The sequence below is a fragment of the Hippoglossus stenolepis genome, chromosome 24 (genome assembly GCF_022539355.2).
Source record: "Hippoglossus stenolepis isolate QCI-W04-F060 chromosome 24, HSTE1.2, whole genome shotgun sequence".
NCBI classification, from domain to species: domain Eukaryota; kingdom Metazoa; phylum Chordata; class Actinopteri; order Pleuronectiformes; family Pleuronectidae; genus Hippoglossus; species Hippoglossus stenolepis.
Window position 1 is genome coordinate 152,673 of NC_061506.1, and position 27,357 is coordinate 180,029.

The following is a 27,357-nucleotide window of genomic DNA, read 5'->3' on the forward strand; positions in this document are numbered from 1 at the left end:
ACCTTTAACTTGAAGAGGCTGCGTCATGTCATATTATTATTATATACTATAGTCTATGGCAGCGTAACGTAAAAACAAACCGGAAGTTACTGGAAGTGGAAGAGGAGGGGCTTATATGGACAGAGCTGAAAGCTGATAGGGCGTTAGTAAATGTAAGCACTTTGATTATGTTCTTAATGACACAAAAGACTGTGACCAGCAGGAGGCACTGTGGTAAGGTTGACATCTGACATCTGAGTTCAGGCTACACGCGGTAATATTTAAACAGCTGTTAGCAAACAGGCTGATTGGACATCATATGACAGGACTGACGAATCAGAGACGGTCATCAATGAAAAGAACCAATCAAGGAAGGAGTTTCTGTTCGTTCAGACTAGACGCAGCTTCAGAGTTCAAACCTAAAACGGAACCAGCAGCGTTTACGAACTTCTCTAAAACTCTGGAGTCGTGTGAACACCAGATGTATCCATAGCAACAGTGATTAGTTTTTAAATTTAAACGTAGTCGTGTGTGGGTGTGGCCTCAGACACAATGCGTGATTCTACATTTCATTTGCAGCCTGTAGGTGGCGCCTGACCACACCGGATTCCACCTTATAACACGCACGCAATAAATGATGCTCTCTCTCTGTTTAAATATTCATCTCAGCGCTGCGCATCTCGCTAAACACACACACACACTCATGGAAAAACACACAACGGACACAAAAAGAAGCCAGAGAATCGAACAGTTTGACTGCAGGGTGTGTGTGCTCTGTGGGTTCATTGTGAAACCACACCCACTGATCAGGTTATTTTCAGTTAATATCAACTTCAAATCAATAATTAATTCAAATGTTTCCTTTGACAGGAGAAAATAAGGACAAACGTTTTCCAACGAACCTCAATTTATCACCAAGAAATAATTAAAGTCAACAATTGACTTTACAAACTCAACTCATCAACCAGCAACCAATCACCTAACTACCTAAACTATTAATAACTAAAACCAATTTAACACTAACAAATAAATCTGACATTTACCACTTTGTCAATATTCAGTTAACGAGACAAAGTACTCCTGCAACTGTAATAAAACTCTGGCCTGAAGGGGGCGCTAGCAGCATCCACACATTTATTTTGATCTGTGAAGAATCAAAGAATTAAATAAAAATTTAACAGATTTTCAGCTTCAACAGAAAATGTTTGATCACAGGTCTTTTTTCATCCTTTAATGTGTGTGACTCATCTCTCTCTCTCGAACACACATCAGGATAAAAGAGAAGACGGTCGAGCGAGGCCAACAGAGAGAGAGAAATATCCTGTGTATGAATGGTTTCTCTCGCTCCCTCTTTATTAGAGAAAATGGTTTGTTTACATACTAGTTTGTACTTCTGTCTTAGTGAGGACACTGACATAATACATTGACTGACAGTTAACTTAACTTAACTCTGCATGTTTTTACATCATACGTGTCCAGCAGCTGGTTTGAGACGTCTCCATTTCCTACACACTAACATGTTGACCAATCACAACAGTGTCAGCTGACCAATCACAGCAGACAGGAGGAGGGTCTTAAAGAGGCAGGAGCTAAGATTTTTAACTTCTTCCTGGTTTTTATTGGACAAGAAATAGTTTGCTGACAGGAAGCTGAATATAAAATTACACACGAGAACCAATCACGTTACAGAGAAACAGCATCGTATTTACACCAGTGGAATGAGAAATAAATAAAAACACATATGTACATATAACACACGTTACTTTTCCTTTAATGTTCATGTTTCCTCTTTGATCCTATTTACATGTTTCATCACTCTGTCACGATCGTACTTTAACTCCGCTCTTATTCACGACTTTCTCCCGCTCGTTCTTCAGGTCTCTGTGGACGGCGGCGACCTTCATCCCCAGGTCCCTGATGTGGACTCGAACGTTACCCAGGTTCCTTTGCAAGGCGGTGTCCATCTTGATGCTATTAGCTAACTGAGCATCACAGATGTTTCCACCCACTCTCTTTATTCCGTGTCGTTCCCAAAGGTTTGTGTCTGCTGTCGCTGGGATACTATTTGCGGCGTTCTTACTTCGCAGTCGTTGTGGTTCCCAGAAGCTTCCGTCCAGTGAAGCATCTTGATCTGTAGAATCAGAAACGCTGTTGGTCTTACTTCGTTGATTTAGTCGTTTCCATGTGTTAGCGTCAGCTGCAACATTTGAATCTGAAGAGTTAGTATTTTCAGTGCCTATATTCCGCAGTCGCCGAGGTTGTGACAGGGCGGAGTCAGAACTCACAGGGTTCCTAGTTCGGAGTCGCTGAGGTTCCCACATGTTAGCTCCACCCATTTTGTCAGACTTCACGGAAGCCACTGCTGTAATTGTTCCTCCTGGTCGTTGTTCCCACATGTTAGCGTCCATCTTACCGTCAGAGTTAATGACACCAGTGTTCTTACTTCGTAATCCTTGCAGTTCCCACATGCGCGCGTTGGACGTAATGTTCGTCTTTGTTGGAGAAGGACCTACGACATGTTTACTTCCATGTTGTTGTGTTTCCCACGTGTTAGCATCTTCTTTAGTTTCTGTTTTAGCAGCAGAAAACACCAACTTCTTCAGTCCTCGACTTTCTATCGACTGGGTCCTGTTGTGCAACATGTTTCCCTCTATCGCCCCCTGTGGCTGCGGAGGTAATAACACTGGAACACAGGAAAATGTCACTGAGGGTGATGGCGGTGGCGTCGGAGGTGGCGAAGCGCTAAGCGAGTCCCAGCGACTTTCAATGAACTCCAGGGAGGAGCCTAGCATGCCAGCGAGCTCGGGCGTGGCCTCCACCAGCTCCAGAGGGTCTTTGACGTCCGGCCTGAACGAGACCAACTCCCGCTCGTCAGGACCCGTCAGCAGCTGCGACAGAGACGCCTGTCGGTAGAACTCGTCTTCAGGGACGGACTGTACGTTGATCTGAGGGAAGAGACGCCGGAAAGACCGTGACGTCATCCGAAGGCGACCTAAGACATCGGCGAAGAGAAGCCAGTTCCTGGGTCTGGAGGTAGGAGAGAGAAGAAGAGATTTAGGAAAGAAAAGTTTACGTCTTGAACCAGTTGAACTTATTCAACAACAACCCGTCACATGATTATCCACTTCTTAGAATTATGAAAGAAAACAGGAAGTGGACTGAAAGCATGAATCTTTTTTTGTCATAAACAGAGAAAACTTTTTATCTTCTTCTTAAGGCTCCGTTCGTCCACGATAAACCTACAAACAACAAAAGGTTTAAAATAAAGAGATGCTGCCCTTTGTGATCTTCAGCTGTAAAAATATAATTGAACTGAGTTGTCAGAAATTTGAATAATTAAAAAAACTGGATGTGAAAAACAAACGTCAGACATTACAAGATGAACAGAAATTAGTTTATAGATGAACTGAAGTAAAATTTTTATATTGGTTTTTTATACATTTCAGAGGAAGAAGAAATTCTGAAGACAATGGAGCAGTTATCGATTCACAATGTCTGTGTACACACACACACACACACACACACACACACACACACACACACACACACACACACACACACACACACACACACACACACACACACACACACACAGCTTTAAAGTCAGTTGCTGCTGTGTGTGTGTGTGTGCTCGGTGGCCTTGTATCCAGGATGAGACATTAATACTACATCAGACGAGAGGGGGAATAGGGAGGAGAGAAGCGACAGGGGAGGAAGACAAAGTGGAAGCCAATTAGCTGCGTCGCCACGGCGATGCAATCATTGTTAACGACCTGTCCTGTCTCTCTCTACCTTCTCTGCTATTCCCTTCTTTCTTTTTTAAGCTGCTTTCTGCCACTTTAATTGGTATCTGTGTGTGTGTGTGTGTCTGTGTGTGTGTCTGTGTGTGAGAGAGATGTGTTTAAACAACACAGAGAGTGAGTGTGTCAGAGAAAAAAACAAGAATAAGAAAAAACAAGTGATTATAGTATTTTATTTTTTTTAGTTTGGATCATAAACTGCAAAAATGTTTGTTGACTCCAATGTCTGAAAACTGTCTTCTGTCTCTTACCAGCAGGGGGCGACTACACTGGTAGTTTCTCTAGAAGTCTATAGAAAGTGACTCTACTTCTCACTTTATAACGTCAGGAAACATTCAGGAGTTTCTGTCTCAGTCTCTAGTTTCACGTCTTCTTCAAACAGCTGATGTTCATTTAGTGAATAATGATCATTTAGAGTCAAACAGACCATAAAGCACCGGATGTGTTGGGGGGGGGGGGATACCACAGTGTGATTGACTCAGTCAGGCTCCACCCCCCATTCTCCAAATATGGTGACTTCTGGTTAAAAAAATCCATCATTATTGCCTGATTGATAAAAACGTTAAAGTGCCTTGTTTCAGGATGAATATCAAGATGTTGTTGGTTCTATGAAACTGTATCTGGAGATCTGCTCCTGAAAGCAGCTGGAGCTCGAGTCAGGACCAGGAATCATCAGATCCAACCTGTTTCCACTTCTCCCCTGTGGAGGGCGCTACAGAGCTTCTTCCCACAGTATACCTGTATATTAATCCTCCATATTATCATTATTATACATTATATATAAATATATCTCTTTAATCACGTTGTGTTAGTTATCGGACTCACCCCTGTGACAACAACACCTGGATGTTGTAGCAGGGCAGCAGTGGTCGGTCGGACAGTTCGAACTCAAACACCTCCCTTCGTGAATGTTGCTCCTCATCCTCACCCTCCTCTTCCTCCTCCTCTTCTTCGTCCTCTGGCCCTGGTGGATCAGCCAGGATGTTATACACTCCTCCGCCACTGGGTGGCTCTGTTGGACACAAAAAGTGTTGAAGAACATCAAAAGTACTAGAGCCCTTCCTTCTTTCATCTATATGCAGATGATATAGTCATTTACACAAACTCTTTATTTTCCTATTTAGTTTTGTTTCACTTTGTTTAAATGGGGTTAGAAAAAGGTCAATGAGATGTAGTTCTCCTGAATCCTTTAGTTCTGTCTGTTCCTGGAACTTTTACTTTCAGGGTTACGAGCTGTTGTGGAGACTAACTAAAATAAAACGCTGGAGTAGTTAACCAATCATGTCTTTCCAGTATTGTAAGCCCCACCCCTAATGTTCCTGTTCTTTTGTCAAGTAACTCCGCCCTGAGTAAAAATGATTTCTTCTGAACTAAACGTAGATTCTGGTTCCTGAGGAAAGTTCCTGCGATGGAAACAAACCATAACCCCTGTAATCCTAAATGATGTATATCGCCCTGGTGTGTGTGTGTTTGTGTGTAAACTAACCGCACACCGAGCTGCCGTAAAACTCCCAGTACGTTCCCTGGTCGCCCTCCGACCTTCCCTGGAGGTCACAGAGATATTCTGCAGAAAGACGGGAAGAAGAAGATGAGTGTGTTTGTGCTCAGACGGCTCGTCGCCGCGGCGCTGAGTAGATGGAAGCTGGCAGGAGTGTGTGTGTGTGGCAATAAGCTGTTCTGGGGTTTAGTAGCCAAGCCTCATTAAACCCCTCTGGAGAGAAAGAGCGATGGAGGGAGAGAGAACAAATACAGGCAGGGCATGCACGCGCACGCGCACGCACACACCACACACACACACACACACACACACACACACACACACACACACAATATTTTAAAGCTTTTGTTTTTTCCTGGAAACATTTCTCATAACGTATTTTCTCTTGATATTTTTCCGTTCACTTGACTTCCTGTACCGCACTCTCTCAGCAGTGAGCAGCAAACGTGATTTTAAACACAACCTGAGCGATGTTCATCAAGATTTGGTTTTAGTTGGGAAATAAAATAGAAATAGACACGTTTTCCTTTCCTCCCCCTCTCACCCTCCAGGAAGGTTTCCATGGCAGCGCTGTGGGTCATGTTGATTGGCCCTCGTCCGGAGTAGGAGGTGAGGGTGGGGTCGGCGCCACAGGCCAGCAGGAAGCGCACCACCTCCATGTGGTCGTTCTCAACGGCGTCGTGCAGCGGCCTGACGAGAAACAGAAAACTGGAGGGAAGTTATCAGTCCAACACATCTTCATCATCCTCTTCATCGTCTTATCAATCATACAAGTGGAAAATCAGTTGGTTTTGTGTCTTTCACTTTTGGACGAAGACAAGTACATTATTAATAAATCAGAAAAAGAATGATATAATAAAGACAGAATAGCGTACAAAGACAATTTATGAAAACTGCAGGAATAACTTAAGACTTATTGATATACAGACGTTATTCATACAGACAATAAAAGCACAAACATCACAGACGTCATGAGAACCACACGATGTTGTATTTACACAATCGTACCTGGTTCCATCCTGAGCGCTGCAGTTGACGTTGGCTTCGTGCTCCACCAGGTGACGCACGATCCCCAGCCAGCCACGTGCACAGGCTTCGTGCAGGGCGCAGTACCCGGCGTGGTCTCGATGGTTAACGTCGCAGAGTCGCCTCTCCAGACAGTACAGCACCACCTCCTGGACACAAGGAGACGTGCACAGACAAAGACACCAGAGCTTTTAGACTTTATAAATATCATTGATTTGACATTTACTCCAGAGGAGTGAATCTACCATCATCACTGTGTGTATATATATGTGTGTGTGTGTGTGTGTGTGTGTGTGTGTGTGTGATCATTGGCTTGTTTATCTTCCAGCTTCAATCCTAAACTCTAACAGACTCATTCAGTCGTCGCTTCCAAATTCTATTTGAATTGTGTCACAGCTGTATTGTGTGATTGTGTGTCTGTGTTTGAGTTGTGGGACTAAACACTCGACAAGGAAAGGACATGTTCCTACAACAGTTCACACTTAAGAGAAGGAAACAAGGAGACGAGGGTCTGAAAAATATGATGAAACCTCCTCTTTGTTGTGGTTCTCCAAGTGATTTTGTGTGTGTGTGTGCGCGGTCTGAGTGTGTGTTCTCTGAGTATGTGTGTGCGCTGTGATGGATGACGGCTTCATTTGCAAACTGAGCTCGTTAGCTTCACCGCTGCACCTCAAAGAGAGCGAGCGAGAGGCAGCGTGACACTCGACAAAAGCTGCCACACTGTGCATGAAATATTCAACACACACACACACACACACACACACACACACACACACACACACACACACACACACACACACACACACACACACACACACACACACACACACACACACACACACACACACAGTTTTCAGCCTCCAGATGATTTTCAGACGCAGACTGAATTTCAATGACAGACGTCACCTGATGATTCCTGTTGTACAGTCTCATTCCAGCATGACGGCGATAAAGAAAAGATCATGGGGTCATTAAATCTGAAGGGGCTCGTCCCCTGGGGAGCAGGAATGACATGAGAATGGTTTGGACTCAGAGGTCCAGCTCACATCTTATTGGTCCGAAAGAAGAGAAGATGCTCTCATTATGTTTTCTTCCTTTTCATCCATCTCGTCTTCACTCAGGTGTTTGAATGACGACTGAGGAGACAACTTCCTGCTTCCTGTGTTGACTTGCTATTAGCTGCTAGCTGCTACTTCGCTGGTTGGGAACGGTCACATGCCCTAACCTGTGTGCGTTTGTGTCTTGTTACCTCGTATCCCAGGCGGGCGGCGCGCTGAAGCAGAGTCTCTCCAGCATTTTTGTTCACAATGAGCCGACGCATCTCCGGAGGGGCTGGCCGGGCGCAGAGTGTGTTCTGCGGAGAGGGAGGTCTGTGGCTGGGCGAGCAACATGAGTCAGATGGAGAAACCTGTGTGTGAGAGACGTTTAAAGTGAGTCGCATTCACTCAAGAATTGGGAGTGTTACACCACAGATTTATTCTCATGTGGAGTTCCTCAGGGCTGAGTTTGAGGTCCTCTGTTATTTTCTGTTTCCTTGTATTGACAGTAACAAACTGCAGAGTTGTTCTCTTCTGCTCTGTTAACGCTTCTGGTCTCGTTTTATTTTGAAAACTCAGGGGTTGTGAGACTTTTGTAAACGATGACGCAGACATTCTCTTCCTGATTGGTTCTTATCAGTCACATGACTCGACTACCAGCGGTGAATTCAAAGCTTGTTCGTAGTATTTTCTGTGCCTTACGAAGTGCAGAGTAGACATTCATGTAGATTTAGAATAAAATCGTTTCTCAGTATTTTAATATCTGATTTCTACTGTGATTCTTTTGATTTATGTGTAAAGTGGCTGTGGTGTTCAGGTGCATCAGTGCCTTGCTCAGCGGCTCTGAGGCAGACGTCCCTGTTCATTGTATTTTCAATGAGAAACATGTTTCTTGGTTTGTGTCTACTTTTAAAATATTTGTATTTTTATGAATTGATTCTAATGAATGTTTTTGTATTTCCTGAATGTGGAGAATCAGGTAGAGACAAAGTTCATCAGTGAGCTGCTGGTGCCACGGCAACAGTCTATGCCGCTTAGCAGCCAGACAGTGTGTGCGTGTTATTGTGTGTTTGTTTGTGTGTGACGTGTTTGCGTCTGCCAAACGAAGCCGCTGCCGCCACGCATCGGCAAACAGGAAGCGAGCTTTGCCCTGGAGGTGTGTGTGTGTGTGTATGTGTTTTGTAGCAGAGCAGACTCAAACAAGGAGGAGGGTCGAGCGAAAAATAGAGAGCGTGAGAGACAGATTGTGTTTGAGTGCGTGAGTGTGTGTGTGTGTGTGTGTGTGTGTGTGTGTGTGTGTCTTTGCTGCCCCGAGGGCATCTCCGGTGCAGCAGCTGTCAAAACGGCACAAGCCACAGACGCACATATGCACACGCACACACACAGTACATGTGGACAATATTATTCCTCCATAACCTTCAGTCTCTCACTCCCTCGCTACTCCTTCACTTTAATCTGCAGTGAATTGAATCTCTCACACACACACACACACACACACACACACACACACACACACACACACACACACACACACACACACACACACACACACACACACACACACACACACACACACACACACACACACACACACACACTCCCTGCTGAGTTTTCGCAGCGAGCTCCAATCAGGACGATAATTACAACGATTAACAGAGAAGAAAGAAAAGACGGAGGAAAAGGAGAAGCTGGTGTGTGATTGTGGTTTTAACAGTTTGTTCTTTTATTTGCTCGTTTGGTCTCAGTTCAACTTTGTCGTCCCATTAACAAATGTTTCATCTTTGTTTGAACTTTGACTTTAAGTTACAAGGACAATTTAACTCGTTCTCACATTTGATGTTTTAACTCGTCTTTGTCTTTCAGGAGTTGGTGTCTCTTGTCCCACTGTTACTCTGACTCCGCCCACACAACACGTCTGAGTTTTAAAACTCTGTCTACTTCGTCCACACTAGCGATTTATCTCTGTATCAGAAATAATCCTCCTGAACACATGACCATTCACATACACCGGTCATGTGATGTAAACAGGAAGTAGATTGTCTCTGCAGTCGGTTGCTTAGTAACAGAAACTCCTCTAAAGGAGGAGCAGTGATGGTGAAGAGTCAGAGCAGGGACGACGAGGTGGAACTGTTACTGACAGGAAGTGTTAGCGACGCTTTGTGTTCACCGCTGGTAGTCGAGTCATGTGACTGATGAGAACCAATCAGGAAGAGAACCTCTCTGAGTCATTGTTTACTAAAGTCTCAGTTTCTGTTCAGACTGAAAGAGTTTTCAAACTAAAATGAGACCAGCAGTGTTTAGTCTCTGATTTAGGGGCTGGAAAACTCCACCAGACGTAACCATAGCAACAGTAATGAGTTTTAACTAAAAAGTCAAGTTGCCTCAGAAACAACACATATTGTCCGAAACTTGAAGATGAAAGCTTGTTTCTTTGGAGTCCCACAGGGCTTTGTTTTAGTTCTCATATCTTTTTTGACGTCTTTTACAGGATAAGCACCAGAACACTGGGTCCAGTTAGTTGTCACGGTGACACATGATGCTGAGTTAATTCTGCAGATCAGACCTTTGGTGTGACTGAAGCCTGTTTATTATTAAATATATTTCAGTTTATGTATCTTTTATTGTAAGAAATCCCAGCAGTTACTTTCCGGTTTATCCTCCAGCTCTCAAGAGAAGAAGCTCTCCTGACCCTGAGAGGATGAATCTTCAGCCTCCGCTTGTCTCCAATCCAGAGGAATAAATCAAGTGCTCCCTCTCACTACCCCCCCTCGGGTGGGTGAGGGTGTTTGAGTCACGCTTAGTCACATTATTTCTGTGTTTACATGTCTGCCTCCAAGCCAACAAGAAATCAAGTGCACTCACACTCAGGTTCACCTCATACGGGAGCATTTAAAGTGCGTTGTCTCCGCCTGGTTAAATCTGAGGCGGCCAGTCGGACTCTGGATTTTATTACAGTTTAAAAAGTGAAATGAAAACGTGGATAAAACTCAGGGTTTGTCTCGTCCATCCTCTCCTAACCCTAAGCCTTGATGTTAAATCTTTTTATTATACTGAACACTGGACGAGTGTATAAACTTTCGCTGTATGCCAACGACATTCTCCTCTTTGTGTCAGAACCTTTTTAACTTAATGTTGTTGAAAGATGTCAGAACATCAGATAAATGTGTTGATATCTTTTGAATAATCTTAATGACACAGCACACAAATATAGTTTGACTGTTTGCTGCTCATAGCCCACAGGGATACGTTTATATAGATTTAGGTTTGGGACCAAACATGATGAAAAAAACAAGCGCTCCGCCCTCACCCTCCTATTTTTCTCCTCAACGTTGTCCCTCCCTCCTTCATGTCTCTCCTCCTCCTCCCTGGCCATGGCTCCTCCCATGTGTTTCGTCTTGCAGGGTCGCTTGCCCTTCGGCCTGTCGAGGTCGTCATGGCAGCGGAAGGGATGGGGGTCAGGTGAGGTGGAGCATGGAGGAGGAGGAAGTAAGGACTGGTGGAAAGCTGTGAGCCTGCGACTCTCCCTCAGCTTCTGATGTTTGTCCTGGAGGCGAGAGGAGGTGACGGAGGACAGGGATGCAGGGGCTGGTTGCCGGGGGAGATGGGTGGGAGAGGAGGGCGGTGCCACATGGGAAACTGTAATAAGGAAGAAGCCAAATGTGTTAGTGATGGAAACACAATGACATTGACATGCTAACGTTCACATTATTATGGGCATGCTAACATTTTACTTCTGCGAAAAAAAGCTGCTGGTCTCATTTTAGTTTGAAAACGGGGGTTGTGTTTTAGTCTGAACAGAAACTGAGACTTTTGTAAACGATGACACAGACGTTCTCTTCCTGATTGGTTCTCATCAGTCACATGACTCGACTACCAGCGGTGAACACAAAGCGTCGCTAACACTTCCTGTCGGTAACAGTTCCACCTCGCCGTCGCTCAGAGAAAAGAAATCCCTGCTCTGACTCTTCACCATCACTCGTGTGGAAGGAGTTTGATTTACTTTTAAATGAAAATCTGCCTGAGACACTTCATTTCAACATTTCAAAGAAAGATGGCGGCTCAGGTTGTGATCATGTGACCCTGAAGTTCTTGAACCTCCCAAAGTAAAAATGTTAACTCTACACTTAACCCTAACCACCTCTGAAGGTTAAAGCGGGTCAACTTAAATGTTGAACATGTTCTGTCAAAATAAAAACTGAATTTAAAAGAACTAACGATCTTTAACTTAAACTTCAGCTTCCTCAACGAGTTTTTCAGCAGGGGACGAGTTAGATAATGAGAGGGAGAGAGAGAGGAACAAAGAAACAGCCTCCTCGCCTGAGTGGAGCAGATAGTGGGGGAGGGGAGGAGAGAGAGAGAGTTCTGTTTTCCATTGCAGACGCCTGCAGGAAACACACACACACAAATGTGCATGTAAACACACACAGAGCCAGAGGTTGTTTCTGAAACGCTGCTTCCATCTGCTGAATTATTCATCAGCCTGGACACACACACACACACACACACACACACACACACACACACACACACACACAGTTAAGTGTGTGTCCCTCTGGGCGTGTCACAGTTAAACAGTCTCGTTTCACCTCTAATCGTCACCATTGTTTTTTCAGGCATGACATCACCATTATCAGGTTTTATTAGCCCCACCCCCTGTCAGTCAGTCATCTGACAAACATGTGACTACGCAGATTTTGCTTTGTTATAAACAAGACGTGTGTGAAAGTGCAGACAAACCGAGTCCAGCAGCAAAAAAAGTTTACTGTTAAAACTTGAGTTGAGTGTTTGAGCAGCTTTGACGCAGTATTCTGTCATGTGATTGGACGATAACTTCGAGTCGTCACTCTGTTTTTCTGAAGAACTCAAATTTGTCTTGTAAGAAATTCAGATTCTTTCAGCACGTTTCATTGTAAATTCTTAAATGAGAATTTTACTTAAAGTCTTATCAGACTGAAAATGACTTTTCAGTGGATTTGTTTCAAATATGACGGAGGAGTGAAAATATGACAAAGTTCTGGTTGGATGAAGCTGCTGGTGAAAGCGATGCAGGATTTGGTTTCTGCCACTTCTGAATATAATATCTAATATAATCTTTCTTTGGTCAATTATCATCTCAAACTCGTTTCACACCACCTCTACGCTGATGACATCACACTCTCTGTTGCTCCTGCCTCAGATCTTAAAATCAACGTTGACACGACACCTTCACTTCATCTTTTCAAAAGGTGTCTGACTTCATCCAAATAATTGTTGGTGTATTGATTGAATGAAATCATAAAAGTTGATTTTATTTCTAACCACATTTCTGAGTTAAAGTGAGTTTGACCTGAAGAACACGTGGAGACCGAACGCAGCTCGGAGCGGCGGGCGTTCAATAAACAGGAAGACGAGGATCAAGCATCGTGTGTGTGAGACAGCTCCATCTGGGAGATGTTAGACGGCTATTAGCACGCCGCGCACGCCGCGCACGCACATAGTTGGTGTTATTCTACTCATGTGCTGCGACAATCAGAGAGAAGAAGAGATGAGACAGTGAAGAGCAGCAGAAACTCTCTCAGAAGTTCCTGCACTGGACTCTTCACAATAAAATTCTGTGTTCAAACAATCACTAAGACATATAGAATAGTAAATAGAGTGAATAAGTTCACTAAATATAACCATTTTATTTTGAATTTTAAGATAAAGTTTCAATTGTTGGTTTTACCTCTCGGGCCGTCCCTCCTCACAAGTGCGGGGTCGCCCCAGCCTCCGTTGACCTTTGACCTCCCTCTGACGGCCAGGACGTCCATTCTGAACTTCCTGGTGACCTCTGCTGACCTCTCGCCGTGCTCCCTGTGTGGGAGGGGCTTGTTGAGTCTGAGGCCGTCGAGCTCGATGTAAACCTTCAGTTTTTTTACGTCTGAGGTCGAGTCTGTGAGGACCAATGAGCAGTCAGGAGAGCAAATGGATGACATAAAATACATAACGGATCAAAAGAATATTTCGGTGTTTCACTGGGAGCTATAGATACTGTTTATATACAGTTGTGTATTATCTGCATATCAGTAAAAGCTCACATCATGTTGTATAAACAGAGTTTATGTAAAGAAAACGAAAGAGGTCTTTATGTGGAGCCCTGAGGAACACCACGATAAATGGCAGAACTAACAACCTGTTGTGGGTTAAAAAAATGATGATTCAAGTTTGACGACGTAGATTATTTTGAATGTGGAGCCTTGTTGAAATAATGAATAATTAATGAGGTTGGAGAGTTTGTCATCCTGAGACAATGATCTACTTCAAACATGGAGGTCAATCTGCACCAATCTGTCTTTTTGATTATATTATAATAAATATTCTTTCTTTCTTTCTTTCTTTCCGGCAGCGTCTCAAACCTTCGTCAGCAGAAAGCTCTTGAATTGATTTAGAGACGATCACATGGAGATTATTTCTGGATCTTTGTGGTTATGGAACAGCAACAGCCAAAAAATGATTTAAAAACAAATGAAGATAAAACCCTGAGTCTTTGGATGACTTCTCAGTGTTTATGATGTTGAGTTTATTTATTGTAGATTCATGTCCAATAAATTGTATTTGATAATATGTCAGGATAAACAGAATTAAATAAATACAGATTTTCTGAATTCTTACTGGTGGTGAACTTGGTTTTCTTGATTCCCGCCCTCTCCTCCGCCCTCTCCTCCTCCCTCCCTCTCTTCAGTCGGCTGTTGATGATGCTGCTCTGATGAAAAGGCTCCAGGCTGAACATTCGCCTGCGGTTTATCACCGTGCCGGGATTCGAACCACCGGGCGCGGATGTCGGCATGGGGGTGTTTCCCTGGAACAGACTCCTGGCTGTGGGTAGAAACCTTTGTTGTTGTAGTTCTGGCTGTGAAACAAAACTCCTCTCCTGTTTCTTCCTCTCCTCCTGCAGACCCTCTTCTTCTTCTCTCCTCCTCGTCTCCTCATCCTCTCGGAGGACGGCGAGGCCGTTGGACGGGCGACACGGTGGAGACAGGATGGGGACATGGCTGTGACGGCAGTTTATCTGAGAACCTGCACGAACAATGATCCACTTAAAACTTCTATTATGACATTTTTGAATTGACACAATGGAACCTTCAGTAAGAGTTTGTTTAAAGCAGCAACTTAACGAGATCAACTGTGTTTTGTTTTAGTTCGTCGGGGGTTAGCTCTCACTCTATTAGGGTTAGCTCTCACTCTGTTAGGGTTAGCTCTCACTCTGTTAGGTTACCTCTCACTCTGTTAGAGTTAGGGTTACCTCTCACTCTGTTAGAGTTAGGGTTAGCTCTCACTCTGTGGGTTAGCTCTCACTCTGTTAGGGCTCTCACTCTGTTAGGGTTAGCTCTCACTCTGTTAGGGTTAGCTCTCACTCTGTTAGAGTTAGCTCTCACTCTGTTAGGGTTAGCTCTCACTCTGTTAGAGTTAGGTTAGCTCTCTCTGTTAGGTTAGCTCTCTCTGTTAGAGTTAGCTCTCTCTCTGTTAGGTTACCTCTCACTCTGTTAGAGTTACCTCTCACTCTGTTAGGTTAGCTCTCTCTCTGTTAGGGTTACTCTCACTCTGTTAGATAGGCCTCTCTGTGTTAGAGTTAGTGTTAGCTCTCACTCTGTTAGGTTAGCTCTCTCTCTGTTAGGGTTAGCTCTCTCTCTGTTAGGTTAGCCCTCACTCTGTTAGGTTAGCTCTCTCTGTTAGGGTTAGCTCTCACTCTGTTAGGGTTAGCTCTCACTCTGTTAGGGTTAGCTCTCTCTCTGTTAGGGTTAGCTCTCACTCTGTTAGAGTTAGGGTTACCTCTACTCTGTTAGAGTTAGCTCTCTCTCTGTTAGGGTTAGCTCTCACTCTGTTAGGGTTAGCTCTCTCTCTGTTAGGGTTAGCTCTCACTCTTTAGAGTTAGGGTTAGCTCTCTCTCTGTTAGGGTTAGCTCTCTCTCTGTTAGGGTTAGCTCTCTCTCTGTTAGGTTACCTCTCACTCTGTTAGAGTTACCTCTCTCTGTTAGAGTTAGCTCTCTCTGTTAGGCTAGCTCTCTCTCTGTTAGGTTAGCTCTCACTCTGTTAGGTTACCTCTCACTCTGTTAGGTTAGCTCTCTCTGTTAGGGTTAGCTCTCTCTCTGTTAGGTTACCTCTCTCTGTTTAGGGTTAGCTCTCACTCTGTTAGAGTTAGCCTACTCTGTTAGAGTTAGGTTAGCTCTCACTCTGTTAGGTTAGCTCTCACTCTGTTAGGTTACCTCTCACTCTGTTAGGTTAGCTCTCACTCTGTTAGGGTTAGGCTACCTCTCACTCTGTTAGGGTTAGCTCACTCTGTTGAGGTTACCTCTCACTCTGTTAGAGTTAGGTTACCTCTCACTCTGTTAGGTTAGCTCACTCTTGTTAGGGTTACCTCTCTGTTAGAGTTAGGGTTAGCTCTCACTCTGTTAGGTTAGGGTGCCTCTCTGTTAGGGTTAGGGTTAGCTCTCACTCTGTTAGAGTTAGCTCACTCTGTTAGAGTTAGGTTAGCTCTCACTCTGTTAGGGTTAGCTCTCACTCTGTTAGGGTTAGCTCACTCTGTTACAGTTGTTAGCTCTCACTCTGTTAGAGTTAGGTTACCTCTCTCAGGTAGGCTCACTCTGTTAGGGTTAGGCCTCTCTCTCTGTTAGAGTTAGGTTACCTCTCTCTCTGTTAGGCCACTCTCTCTGTTAGAGTTAGGCTCTCACTCTGTTAGGTTAGCTCTCTCTGTTAGGGTTCTCTCTTCTGTTAGGTTAGCTCTCTCTCTGTTAGGTTAGCTCTCTCACTGTTAGAGTTAGCTCTCTCTCTGTTAGGTTAGGTTACCTCTCTCTGTTAGAGTAGTTACCTCTCTGTTAGGGTTAGCTCACTCTGTTAGGTTAGGTTACCTCTCTCTGTTAGGCTACCTCTCTGTTAGGCTACCTCTCTTGTTAGGTTACCTCTCTGTTAGAGTTAGGGTTAGCTCTCACTCTGTTAGGTTAGCTCTCTCTGTTAGGTTACCTCTCTCTCTGTTAGAGTTAGGTTACCTCTCTCTCTGTTAGGGTTACCTCTCTCTCAGAGTTAGGTTAGCTCTCACTCTGTTAGGTTAGCTCTCACTCTATTAGGTTAGCTCTCACTCTGTTAGAGTTAGCTCTCTCTGTTAGAGTTAGGTTACCTCTCTGTTAGGCTACTCTCTGTTGGGTTACCTCTCTCTGTTAGGGTTACCTCTCACTCTGTTAGAGTTAGCTCTCACTCTGTTAGAGTTAGGTCTCTCTCTGTTAGGGTTACAGCTCACTCTGTCAGAGTTAGGTTACCTCTCTCTGTTAGGTTACCTCTCTCTGTTAGAGTTAGGTTACCTCTCTCTGTTAGAGTTACCGCTCACTCTGTTAGAGTTAGGAGCACTCTCTCTGTTAGGGTTACCACTCTCTCTGTTAGAGTTAGGTTACTCTCTCTGTTAGAGTTACTGCCACTCTGTTAGAGTTAGCTCTCTCTGTTAGGGTTACCTCTCTCTGTTAGGTTACCTCTCTCTGTTAGGGTTACCTCTCACTCTGTTAGAGTTAGGGCCTCTCTCTGTTAGGGTTACTTCCGCCAGAGTAGGGTTACCTCTCTCTGTTAGGGTTACCTCTCACTCTGTTAGAGTTAGCTCTCTCTCTGTTAGAGTTAGGCTACTCTCTCTCTGTTAGGGTTAGCTCTCTCTCTGTTAGGTTAGGGTTACCTCTTCTGTTAGAGTTAGTGCTCTCTCTCTGTTAGAGTTAGCTCTCTCTGTTAGGTTAGCTCTCACTCTATTAGGTAACCTCTCACTGTTAGAGTTAGGGTTAGAGAACATAATTCTCTATGTTCGGCTTAAAGCCAGCGAGGTGCACGGAGAGTTCACACACACAAAAAGGAGACAAAGGAGTGAATTCAAGAATGTGAAATCAGATTGTGTGTGTGTTAACGTCTTTAGTGATGTGTGTTTGTGTTTGTGCACGTCATTCTGCAGAACTCTCCAGAAATCCTCTTACCTCTCGGAGCCTCGGTGGCGGCGGCGGCTGCAGAGCGACTTCTTTCTCCTCCTCCTCGCCGCCCTTCACTTTTCTGGCAGCCCTCCCACCCTCCTCCCTCTTTCTTCTTCCCCTCCTCCTCCACTTCCTCCCTCCCTCCATCTCCTCGCTGGCCGCCTGCCAGCTCCTTCTCCCCTGTCGCCACTGCTGCTGCGGTCATCCCTCGTTCTTCCTCTTCTTCTCCTCCTCCCTCTTTCTCTTTCAGCTCCAGCTCAGAGAAACGCAGCATCGCTCGCTGGAAAAAAGAAAAGAATAAAAACATCAGCAGGAACAAACCTGTTCATATACAATCAGTTTGTATCCACCAATCAGTGCAGATTCAGTTGACATACATTATAGGGATATTATCTATAGACTCATGAGGTCATGTGACCTTCAACAACTCAAATCAGTTCATCTTTGAGTCCAACTGGATGTTTGTACCAAATTGGAAGAACGTCCCTCAGGGCATTGTTGACACCAAGAGCAATTCCAGAGGAACACTTCAACTCATTTCAGTCAAACTCTAAATCTGCTTCAGACCTGAGCTCCTCAGTTCTCTGTATCTTCTCTGGAGGATCAGACCCAGTTTCTCGTCTAAAGTCTAAATCCAGGAGCAGTGTGAACACAGCAGAGGATCCTCCACTGATTCACTGGGAGTGAGGAGCTTCCAAGGGTTAGGGTTATGACCTCTGCAGCAGAGGTCACACGTCACTTCCTGTCTCTGTCTGATGCACCCGGCTGCCCCCCCTCTCACCTGAACCATGAGGAGGATCTGATGCTGTGAACGAGTCTGTGCAGAAAACCTGCTGCTGAGTTGTTCAGCTGTGAAACACAAACTCTGGAGAAGCTCTGGAGACGATTCTCTGGATTTCACCTGGAGCTCAGGTCTGAAAATGGCTTAAATTATATTTTTAATCTGATTCACTTTCACTCCTTTTCAGTTTTAAAGCTACATTGTCCCTTCATTTTTGTACCGTTTTTTTCTCACTTTACCTCCTTTCAGTGCCCGAACTTCATTGGTTGCAATTGAGAAAAAACTGATAATCCAATAAACCCATGATAATCTGACCATCAGTTGTTAAAATGTTTCTCTTGACTCAAATCCAGAAGCAGATATACGAGTGAACGCCTCCTTCTGTTGGAATTTTATCACGTTTTATGATTTAATTTAAAGATTTCATATTTTCTCAGAAAGAAAAAGATTATCCATGTCCTCAATCATGACAGCCATGTCTTCCCACTAAGGTGCATCACTTGTAACCTCTGGTAACCACCGGTAACGCTGCCTGACAGGCTAGTATTTCTCCTCCCTCTGTCCTGAGCACAAACCCATTTTAAAAATAAACGACCCGTGAAATGATCTACAAATCTATCCAGCACCACCGTGGCTCAGATCCGCCAGCAGCGTTAATATGAACTGTAACCCCCCCCACCTCTTCCACGCTCCTTCAGTAACGATCAAACAGAATAAACACAAACACACTGTGATGGACGCAGTAACGACACAGTGAAGAAAGTTAACGTCCTTCACAATAATGAAGCAGCTACTTTAAACAATGTTTGAGAATAATCCATCATTATTTATTTTACATTAATAATATCAAACTGTAAAGAAACTGAAATTATTAGATAATAGTCATATATATTTTAGTCTTGCTGATGGTCTTCCACAACAAAGCATGTTTAATTTCGCCCCTACGCCACGGACCCTACGCACGTCGAGTTGTACGATGTTCTATATGTCACCACAGCTATTATTCAGACTTACGATGGTTTATTTATTCCTGTTTCAATACAAACCATCTTCCATTAAAAAAAAGACTAAACTGGGCTCCAGGGACAGAGGAGGAAGAGGAGGATTTCATTAAAACAACAACACTGAGCTTGTTCCTCCTCTTTCTGTTGAGGGTTGGAAGAGAAGGATGAAGAGGAGGAATTTAATTTGAGGGGAAAAGAGGATCTCTAGGGAACAAGGATGTAAAAACAGAAAAAGGAGAAAGAGATGGAGGAAGAGAAAAGACTGAGAGGAACAGAGTCACTGACACATTAGTAAAAAAGCAGCAGATGAACAGTCGCCTGCAGTCAAACGCTGCTGCTGTGTTTTCCGAACATGACCTCAACACGACCATAAACATCTGCAGATGGAAAAAGACCATGTGAAGAAAAGGAGAGAGGCAGCGATTGTCTTCTCTTCATACCAGCGAATACATTTCTACATCTTCGACCACATCGAAATAACTTCTAACAACCTCAAAACATACATCATACAGAAGATATAAAAACTTTCTCTCTTCACTTTCACACATTTTTTCTCTGCTTTAGCTTTTGTCCAAACTGCAGCTCTTTTTATCTGGAAACTTTAAGGTTCCGCCCACACTAACACACCTGAAAACACACGTCACATGACCACATACCACACTGACCATGTGGTGTAAACAGGAAGTAGATTGTCTCCTCTGCAGTTGGTTGCTTAGTAACAGAAAATCCCCTGAAGGAGGAGCAGTGATGGTGAAAAGTCAGAGCAGGGATTTCTTTTCTTGGACAGACAACAAGGTGAAACTGTTACTGACAGGAAGTCATGTGACTGATAAGAACCAATCAGGAAGAGAATGTGGGGGTCATCATTTACAAAGGTCTACGTTTCTGTTCGCCCAGACTAAAACACAACCCCAGAGTTTTCAAAATAAAACGAGACCAGCAGCGTTTACAGAGCAGAGAGAACCACACTGCAGTTTTAAAGAAAATAACAGAGGACCTCAAACGCAGCCCTGAGGAACTCCACATAAGAAAAAAGAGAAGTTTCTCATCCTCACAGAAGCTTTCTAACCTGATCTCAGGAACTCGTATCAATGTGGCTGTCGCCATGAAGAACAGGATCCGTTTTCCCTGTTGATGCCAAAACATGTCGCTGTTTTTTAACAGATGAACATGAAGAGACCAGCGTTGCTATTCTAGTTCCTACAACCTCATATCCTCCTATCAAATCTTCTCAAACGAGAAGGCAAACTAATGTTCAACACTTCCTCAAACCTCCTATCATTTTCCCAGTGAGGGATCACATCCTCAGGCTGTGTCTGCAGCCCTCTACAGGACAACAGTAGACTTAACATAGACAAGAACCTTTGGAACATCTCCTTCATAACCAGTGAGCATCAACATCACAAAACAAACAGGCAGCAGTGATGTGATCCCCAGTCAAAACTAGATTAGACCATCACTGTTCACTGAATAATGAGACAATCAAGAATTAACAAGAATGTAGACAGGGATCTTACCTGGATCGCTTTCTGCTCTCTGCTCAGCTGGCTGGAATCGGCGTAAAGCTCAGCCGTCACACATTTAAAGCGGTCGCCCAAGTAGCCAGAAGAATTGGCGATGCGCTTGGTGAGGCCCGAGCGTTGATTCTTGCTGCAGCTGGGGCCTTTATCCTCATCAACTAGTGGATCCATGCTGTCCTGGATTTCCTTCCTCCCATCTCCACTGCTGGTGAAGGTGAGAGCTGAGTTTGGCGTCTCATTGGAGGAAAAGCCTTCATATTTAAGGTCTCTGTTAACTGGCAGCTCTTGAGTCAAATTAGTCAGCATCCTGTTAAAGCCTCCATTGGTTGGATTACCAGGTGAAAAGTGCCTATAGGTTGGGCTCCGAGGAAAATAGTTTCCATATGTTGAGCCCCTGAGATTGTTATTTACACAGGTCTGGTAATCTCCATAAGACCGGCCCTTACATGCAAGAACCCCAACATTGTTGTTTCTGTAAGCTTGGTGCACTGCATTGTGCTTTTCACAATTTGCAAACTGGGGATTGACAGTCATGCAGTTTGGAGCCACTGGGTTTGTATTTCCAGTAAAAGTTGGAGCCCTCAGATTTCTGCAACACGGACCAATAAAATTCCTCTGGACAAAATTTGTACTGTTTTCATCTCCGCCCTTACAAGTGGGAGCTCTTGGGTTGTGGACACAAAGTGAGGTCCTGGTGTTCATGACTCCTCCAGCTGCCTCCCTGGGATCGAAAGTGCTGCAAACTGGAACCTGGGGACTGAAATCTCTACATGCTGGTGCTTTACTGGTGCAAACTGCACCGTCTGCATGAGAAGTAGCTCCATAAACTGGACTCTCGGTCTGGGTGACTGTACACACTTCTCCCACGATGAGGTTAGAATTGTTATTGTCACTGGAAGAATTTACTTCACCAACAGGAACTGATAAGTTACTCTTCTTTGACGAGCTTTGCTCAGGATCAACCTTTTCCCTGCTCAGGCCTTCTGACTGAACTCCATTACTTGCACTCTTTCCATCAGCACCATTATTCCCAAAACTAGTTCCCCCCTCACCAGGTCCCCAGCACCACCAGAGGCTTTTACATTTTCTAGAAAACTGCCGAGGACAAGTTCGGGCACAGCGCATGGTCTGCTCCTCTGGGATGTCCGAGAATGGGCTAAGTGTTTCTTCTCCTTCTGGGATCTCCTCTTTAGCAAGAAGAGATGAAGCAGAGTGGTTATGAGGAGGTTTTGGTTGGGAAGTCTGGAGTAGTGAGCCTTGCCTCATCTCTGCAGCTTGTTCAGAAGGGAGGAACTTAGGAGGCTGTGGCTTGTTTTCTTGAATGTGGATACACCCACTGCTCCCTGGTTTGATGGAATTCTCTACGCCGATAGCTGAGGAGCTGAGTTTGTTGGTGGACAAATCATCATCTGTCTCATCACGCACGGGGTCGATACAAACTACGTCATCTTTGATAGCCGTGAGGTTTTTTCCTGAAGTCTTCATGTTTTGATTTGTGAACTTGTCTTTTTCATTGTCACTCTTGTGGGAGCTGTCAGCATCTGGCCTTTCCTGGTTCCTATATGGTTCTGCACTCCAGGGTTTATCCTGAGTTTTAGATCTGTTGTCAAGTCGGTCTTTGGTGTTAAGACCTGGGTAGCACGACATGGTTGTTGGAGCCAATTCCTGGGAATTCTGATATGGATGTACTCCATATGGTAGACTTTGCTTTCGTACAGTGTGTGGCGGGTAAAAGCTACTGTTGCTGAGCAGGACTGGGTGGGAGTAGACAGATCCTTTGCCTGGTATGGAAATGCGTTGCAGGGACATATTCTCAGCAACCGAATATGGGATGTAACGGTTGGTGTAACCTAAGCCAGGAGGGAGGTAGGACTCACCAAAGATTTGACAAGAGGTGTTAACCACAAGAGGCTGCTGATGCAGAAGAGGTTGTGTCTTCTGAGCCTCTAACTTAGCAGGAGTTATGATCTGTTTTCCACAGCATGTGGGAGTTTCTACTTTGCTGTTTGGAGGGCCTTTATCCAAATCATTATTAGGGGCTTGTGGCCATTCAACTTTGGATTTTGGGGAAGGGGACATTGCAGAAGATCTTCCCCCTGAGGCAGGACTGGGACTGCTGCTCATCTCTACTTTTGTGTGAGGAGAACTTTGAGGCTTGTTTTTGTTTTTTATTATTTGGGAGCCTCTGCTGTGGTCTGAGCCGACAGCTGAGGAAGGACCCGGGACCACCCAAGAGGAGGGTGCAGTACTGATAATTTCAGGACAATTTGGAGAGTTTGCTGATGTGCTAACCGGTCGGGGCAGACCCTCTTTTAAGTGCTGGCCCTGGTTGTCCAGCAGCTCATAATGAGATGGTGGTGAATACCCCAATTTGGCCAGGGCCTCTAATTTGGACGGGAAACCATTTGCAAAACCTTTCAACTCTTTGGCAGACAGATCCAAAGGTCTTTCGGCAGTTTTATGAGGCACAGCTGTGTCCAGTGATGTCTGTGCAGGGGATACACACTTCTCTTCACTACAGCGGTCTGAGCCGGCACCTTTGGTTTTGTTGCTGCCTGAGTACGTGGGAGAGCAGTGCTCAGAGCTCAGGCTAGCCCTGTAAAAGGGGTGAGAGACTGAGCGTGAAGTTGATGAGGTGTTTCTGTAAGTGGACTTCTGGAGATCTGTACTGGAGTTTCCGAGGGATTGAGGAACTGAACATGGAGGACGGTTAACTGGGGGTAACTCTATCGCAGCAGTGCTAGCTGAACTGCTAACAGGGGCAGTGCTACTTTCACTACTGCTACTCTTGCAAGATGAAGCCTGACTGGACTTTGCACCACTGTTACTGCTGCCATGTAGTTGCTCAGTAGGGTGAGGCTCGGGCTCCTGGCGGATCTTTGGACTGGTGCTGAAGGGTTCCTTTTGTACCTGAGGACCAATTCCTTGCAAGGCTTTATCCTGGCAGTGGGGGATGGGTACCAGGACAGCAGGAGCAGGGGTGGCCTTAGGGATCCTGATTTGAGGGTCCAGTGGAGATGTGATATGGGTTGGGGCATAATGAGGAAGGTAGAAATGTCTGTCTTCCCCGGCTGTGCTGCTTCCTGCCCCAGCGGCACACAAAGACTGATATGCCAGCTGCTGGTGGATGAAGGTCGATGGCTGGGACAGGAAAGAGGCCTTGTATGCCATGTCTAAGAATGGGTACATTGCAGCATCAGCATAAGGGCTGATCCAGGGCAATCTCAGGAAGTTTCCAGCACCATTCAGGCCCAGTTCTGACTGTTTATCACTGGGTGGAACCCTGTGGTCTGGCCCCAGGCCTTCAGCTCCTGTAGCAGGAACAACCAGAGGTGGTGGGTTCTTATAAACTCCAACATATTCGTTTGCCGGCTTCTGGCCATTCAGCAGGGTTACATTAGGTCTGTACAGAAGATTGTAGCCCAGTGGGAGAGAAGTTCCAGACTCCCGGGGTTTTTCAGCTGAAAGAGGATGGATGCCAGGATAGAAAATCCCTCCATGGGGGCGGAGGTTCTCCCCCACCAGAGTGTTGCAGTCAATGCTGAGGTCAGCGACCGGGTTCATCCTGTAAACTGTGCTGGCATCCACCTGTAACATAGAGGGTAAATGTAAGTAATCAGCAGACAGATACAAGAGTATACAACAGTATTCTTCATTAGTGTATTCATCGTAAACAAATCAGCTGTTTGGAATCTTCCTACGACACAAACAATACAACCGCAACTACTAGGAGATATTTACCAACAATTTCAGAAAGATCAAAGTTTAATGAACGTCTGGTGCAGGATCAGACAAGATTTCCTCTCATTAAGAGATTTTTCCAACACAGTGAACAGGATGTAAATAATGAATTAAATATCAGAAATAAACTGTTAGAGTCACATGGTCAGATTCACTCGTCAAGGACAAACAGGGACAGAAAAGAAAAAGACTTTGTCCGTTTAGATAATCTTAACGTCAGGACACAAAATCATTGAGAAAAATTTAAATAATATTTGATTTATTTATTATTTTTCCTGGAGCGACTCTGACTCGACAGATCCAAGAAGAAGAGGCGAACAACGAGAGGGAAGGCATGGAGAGACAGAGAGGGAAGGAGAGGGGGAAAGAGAGAGCAGCCTAATTGAATTTCCAGTCACATGGAGTGGTGAACTACCTCTGATTGGATGTCCGCCGCAGGGCCATTAGGAAATGATTCACACAGCTGGGTGGCCGCTGAAGACGTGGAGGACGCAGACAGACCATTCACTCGCTCTGATTTTTACAGTTCAGGGACAACAGGAAAACAGCAACAGGAATATTTTAGGTTAATGTGAGATTTATTTTCTTTGAGATGTTTTCCTAAAACAAACTGTGGCACAGGACAAATTTCATGTAATTTCCTGACTTAACGTTCCGTGCTGAGACATTTAAAAACACGACAGAGGATTTTTATTGACGGATTGTGACGTGACTTTCGTAACGATATGTGACATCATGACATTAAACAATGTGACGTTTGATGATGTGCACAATGGCTTAGCAAAGATTGACTTAATATTTAAAAAATCATTGCAAATCTTTTCTTCTATTTTCTGATTGGACTCAAACGTAAATGAGTAAATTGTAACGTGACCTTTGACCTCACCATGCTGTGAGTCTGTCGTCCTCGTGTTTCTGCTTCAGACAGATCGACGCTCAGTCACGTCCATGTGCAGCCACGTCTGCAGACGGGGACAGGAACAGCTTCCACTTCACTGTCCTCATACAAACAAGGAAAACATCTGGAGATGAACAATTACACACGTTTTAAATTCACATAAAAACCAGGAGTTTGGTTTGAACACATTTCAGTGGAGCCAGAAAACCCTGCGATGTTATCACTGCTCCACACACACACACACACACACACACACACACACCTTTTCATTAACGACTCTTATCTCCAGACTACTAAAGGAACACTGTGTGTTTGTGCCATAGGGAATCGAACCCGATGAAAGTGGAATTGAACCTGCGTTCAGGAGCAGTTTGACTCCGTAAGAATCAAATGTCACCTGGCTGGATCACCTGCTGACCCCGCCCACTCAGGTGAGTGGCTGTCAGTCAGAGCTCAAAGATCCAAAATGGCCCCAAGAGACGATTGTTTCCTCCATTTTGTAGCAAACTGATCACAAGTTCAGTCACTGGTAGGTCAAAGGTAACGATTAACATCCAACTGAAAGTGAGAGCGCCCTCTGCTGAACAAGAGCAGGTCATTACAGTTTGAATATCAACTTTTTTCACCATGTTTGAATTTAAACCTAAACTCAAACATTTATCAACCACTGCTGAACAGTTTTACGAGTTTTAAACGTAATGACGTCACCTGAGAAAACACGTTTTTTACACACAGACGATTCTTTGAAAATATAATCATCAGATAAATCAATGGAAATGCAGTGAATTGATTTTTGGCAGATTTTCTAGTTAGTTAAAGAATCATTCAAGTGAAACAGTGAATTCAGTATTTTACAATGTTATTCAAACAGATACAGATCTACAGGAATATTATAAAGATCACAATATAATTATATAGACGAAATACAGTATAAAAACATTACGTTTTTAATAAAATAAAGAAACTCACCTTCAGAATAAAATCCACTTTTTCAATCCTTCACTTTTATTTGGAAAGTTTTACATTTAACGTTCATCCGGTAAAAGCAGGTGAAACAATCAATAAATCCATCGATCCGCCGCGTGCACGCGCAGATCAATAAAATCAGCAGATTCTTCTGTCACGATCACGCTGCCACGTGCTGAGCACGCGCACCCGAGTCCAAAACAAGGTGACCGGAGCTGCGCGAGACAAACATCACAACACGCACCTGGGCGTGCACGCAAGTACACGCGCACGCTACGTCCAGTCCCCAGCTCTGAACTCTCTGCGCGTGTGTCCCGGCAGCAGATTCACAATCAAATTTTAAATCCTCGTGCACACACGGCAATAGTCTATAGGGTGTCGCGCGCACAGCTCGTGCTTTATTCCACCTCTCTCTCTCAGACACAATATAACACATCCTTTCCGGTGAGACATTTCAAAATAAAACAACAAACGCACTTTTATTTTGTCGGTTCTGAATCTGTCCAGTTACAGTTCATCTGTAAAACCTTCAGTAAAATGTTATTTTCTATTATTTGTTTCGATTGTTTTTTATTTTGTCTATATTTTATTATTTTAACCTTTCCACTGATATGGATCCAGTCTGAAATAAAGTTAAAGTAAATTCTATAATACAAACTATTTTCTCATGTTAAACTTTTAATATTTGATTTAAGTCCACTGTTTGGCTTCATTTAAAAACATATGTATAAATGATATACGTTATGTAAACATAAAGTTGCAACTCAACTAGGTGGTGTAACAGGCGAGACAACCACCAGGGGGCGATCCAGATGTGTCCATCTTTATTAAATTCTTCATATAGATGTGATGCTTTTATTTTGAAGGCAGACCAACACTGGTTCCGGATTTATTTAAGATAAATGTTTCTTATTTTAATCAGTTTCACACAAACATGAAACTGTTTGACAATAATTATTTTAATAAATCTCTTTATTTTATTTACTTTATAACATTGTTCACTGACGTCATTTAAATGTAAAACAGTTGGAAATGTTCTGTTTGGAGAAAAAACCTCTGCACAAAATGTATCACTTATATTAATTTGATCATCAAATGTAGAAGATTAAATCCAGAAGAGAATGAAACACATTTCATTCATAGTAAACATATAAA

General features: G+C 44.1%; 1 protein-coding gene across 3 annotated transcripts; it reads right to left on the reverse strand.

The window, feature by feature from the left end:
- Positions 1-1,084: 1,084 nt before the first annotated feature.
- On the reverse strand, positions 1,085-26,615 carry LOC118103652 (BCL-6 corepressor). Of its 3 annotated transcripts, none has more exons than XM_047339049.1 (14): positions 26,206-26,615; positions 25,225-25,333; positions 24,754-24,851; positions 20,595-24,185; positions 17,299-17,572; positions 13,971-14,375; positions 13,045-13,251; positions 10,648-10,976; positions 7,553-7,711; positions 6,286-6,452; positions 5,822-5,967; positions 5,266-5,343; positions 4,605-4,791; positions 1,085-3,006 (listed from the first exon to the last, which is right to left on the reverse strand). In XM_047339049.1, the coding sequence occupies exons 4-14, from the start codon at positions 24,159-24,161 to the stop codon at positions 1,800-1,802; spliced, it is 6,726 nt and encodes a 2,241-aa protein (XP_047195005.1). In that variant the 5' UTR covers positions 24,162-24,185; positions 24,754-24,851; positions 25,225-25,333; positions 26,206-26,615; the 3' UTR covers positions 1,085-1,799. The 3 variants fall into 3 exon arrangements, with proteins under 3 accessions (XP_047195005.1, XP_047195004.1, XP_035006690.2); XM_047339048.1 differs by having other exon boundaries at positions 25,225-25,813; XM_035150799.2 differs by lacking the exon at positions 26,206-26,615 and having other exon boundaries at positions 25,225-26,141.
- Between the last annotated feature and the right edge of the window lie 742 nt (positions 26,616-27,357).

What these genes read in the sequence shown, in the direction of transcription:
- LOC118103652 (XM_047339049.1), bottom strand. Translation starts at nt 24,161, where the DNA reads ATGAACCCGGTCGCTGACCTCAGCATTGACTGCAACACTCTGGTGGGG. An exon ending in GAGAGCAGAAAGCGATCCAG is followed by an intron (nt 17,573 to 20,594) that starts GTAAGATCCCTG and finishes TCTTTTTTCCAG; the next exon opens with CGAGCGATGCTGCGTTTCTC. An exon ending in AGCGCTCAGGATGGAACCAG is followed by an intron (nt 5,968 to 6,285) that starts GTACGATTGTGT and finishes GTTTCTCGTCAG; the next exon opens with GCCGCTGCACGACGCCGTTG.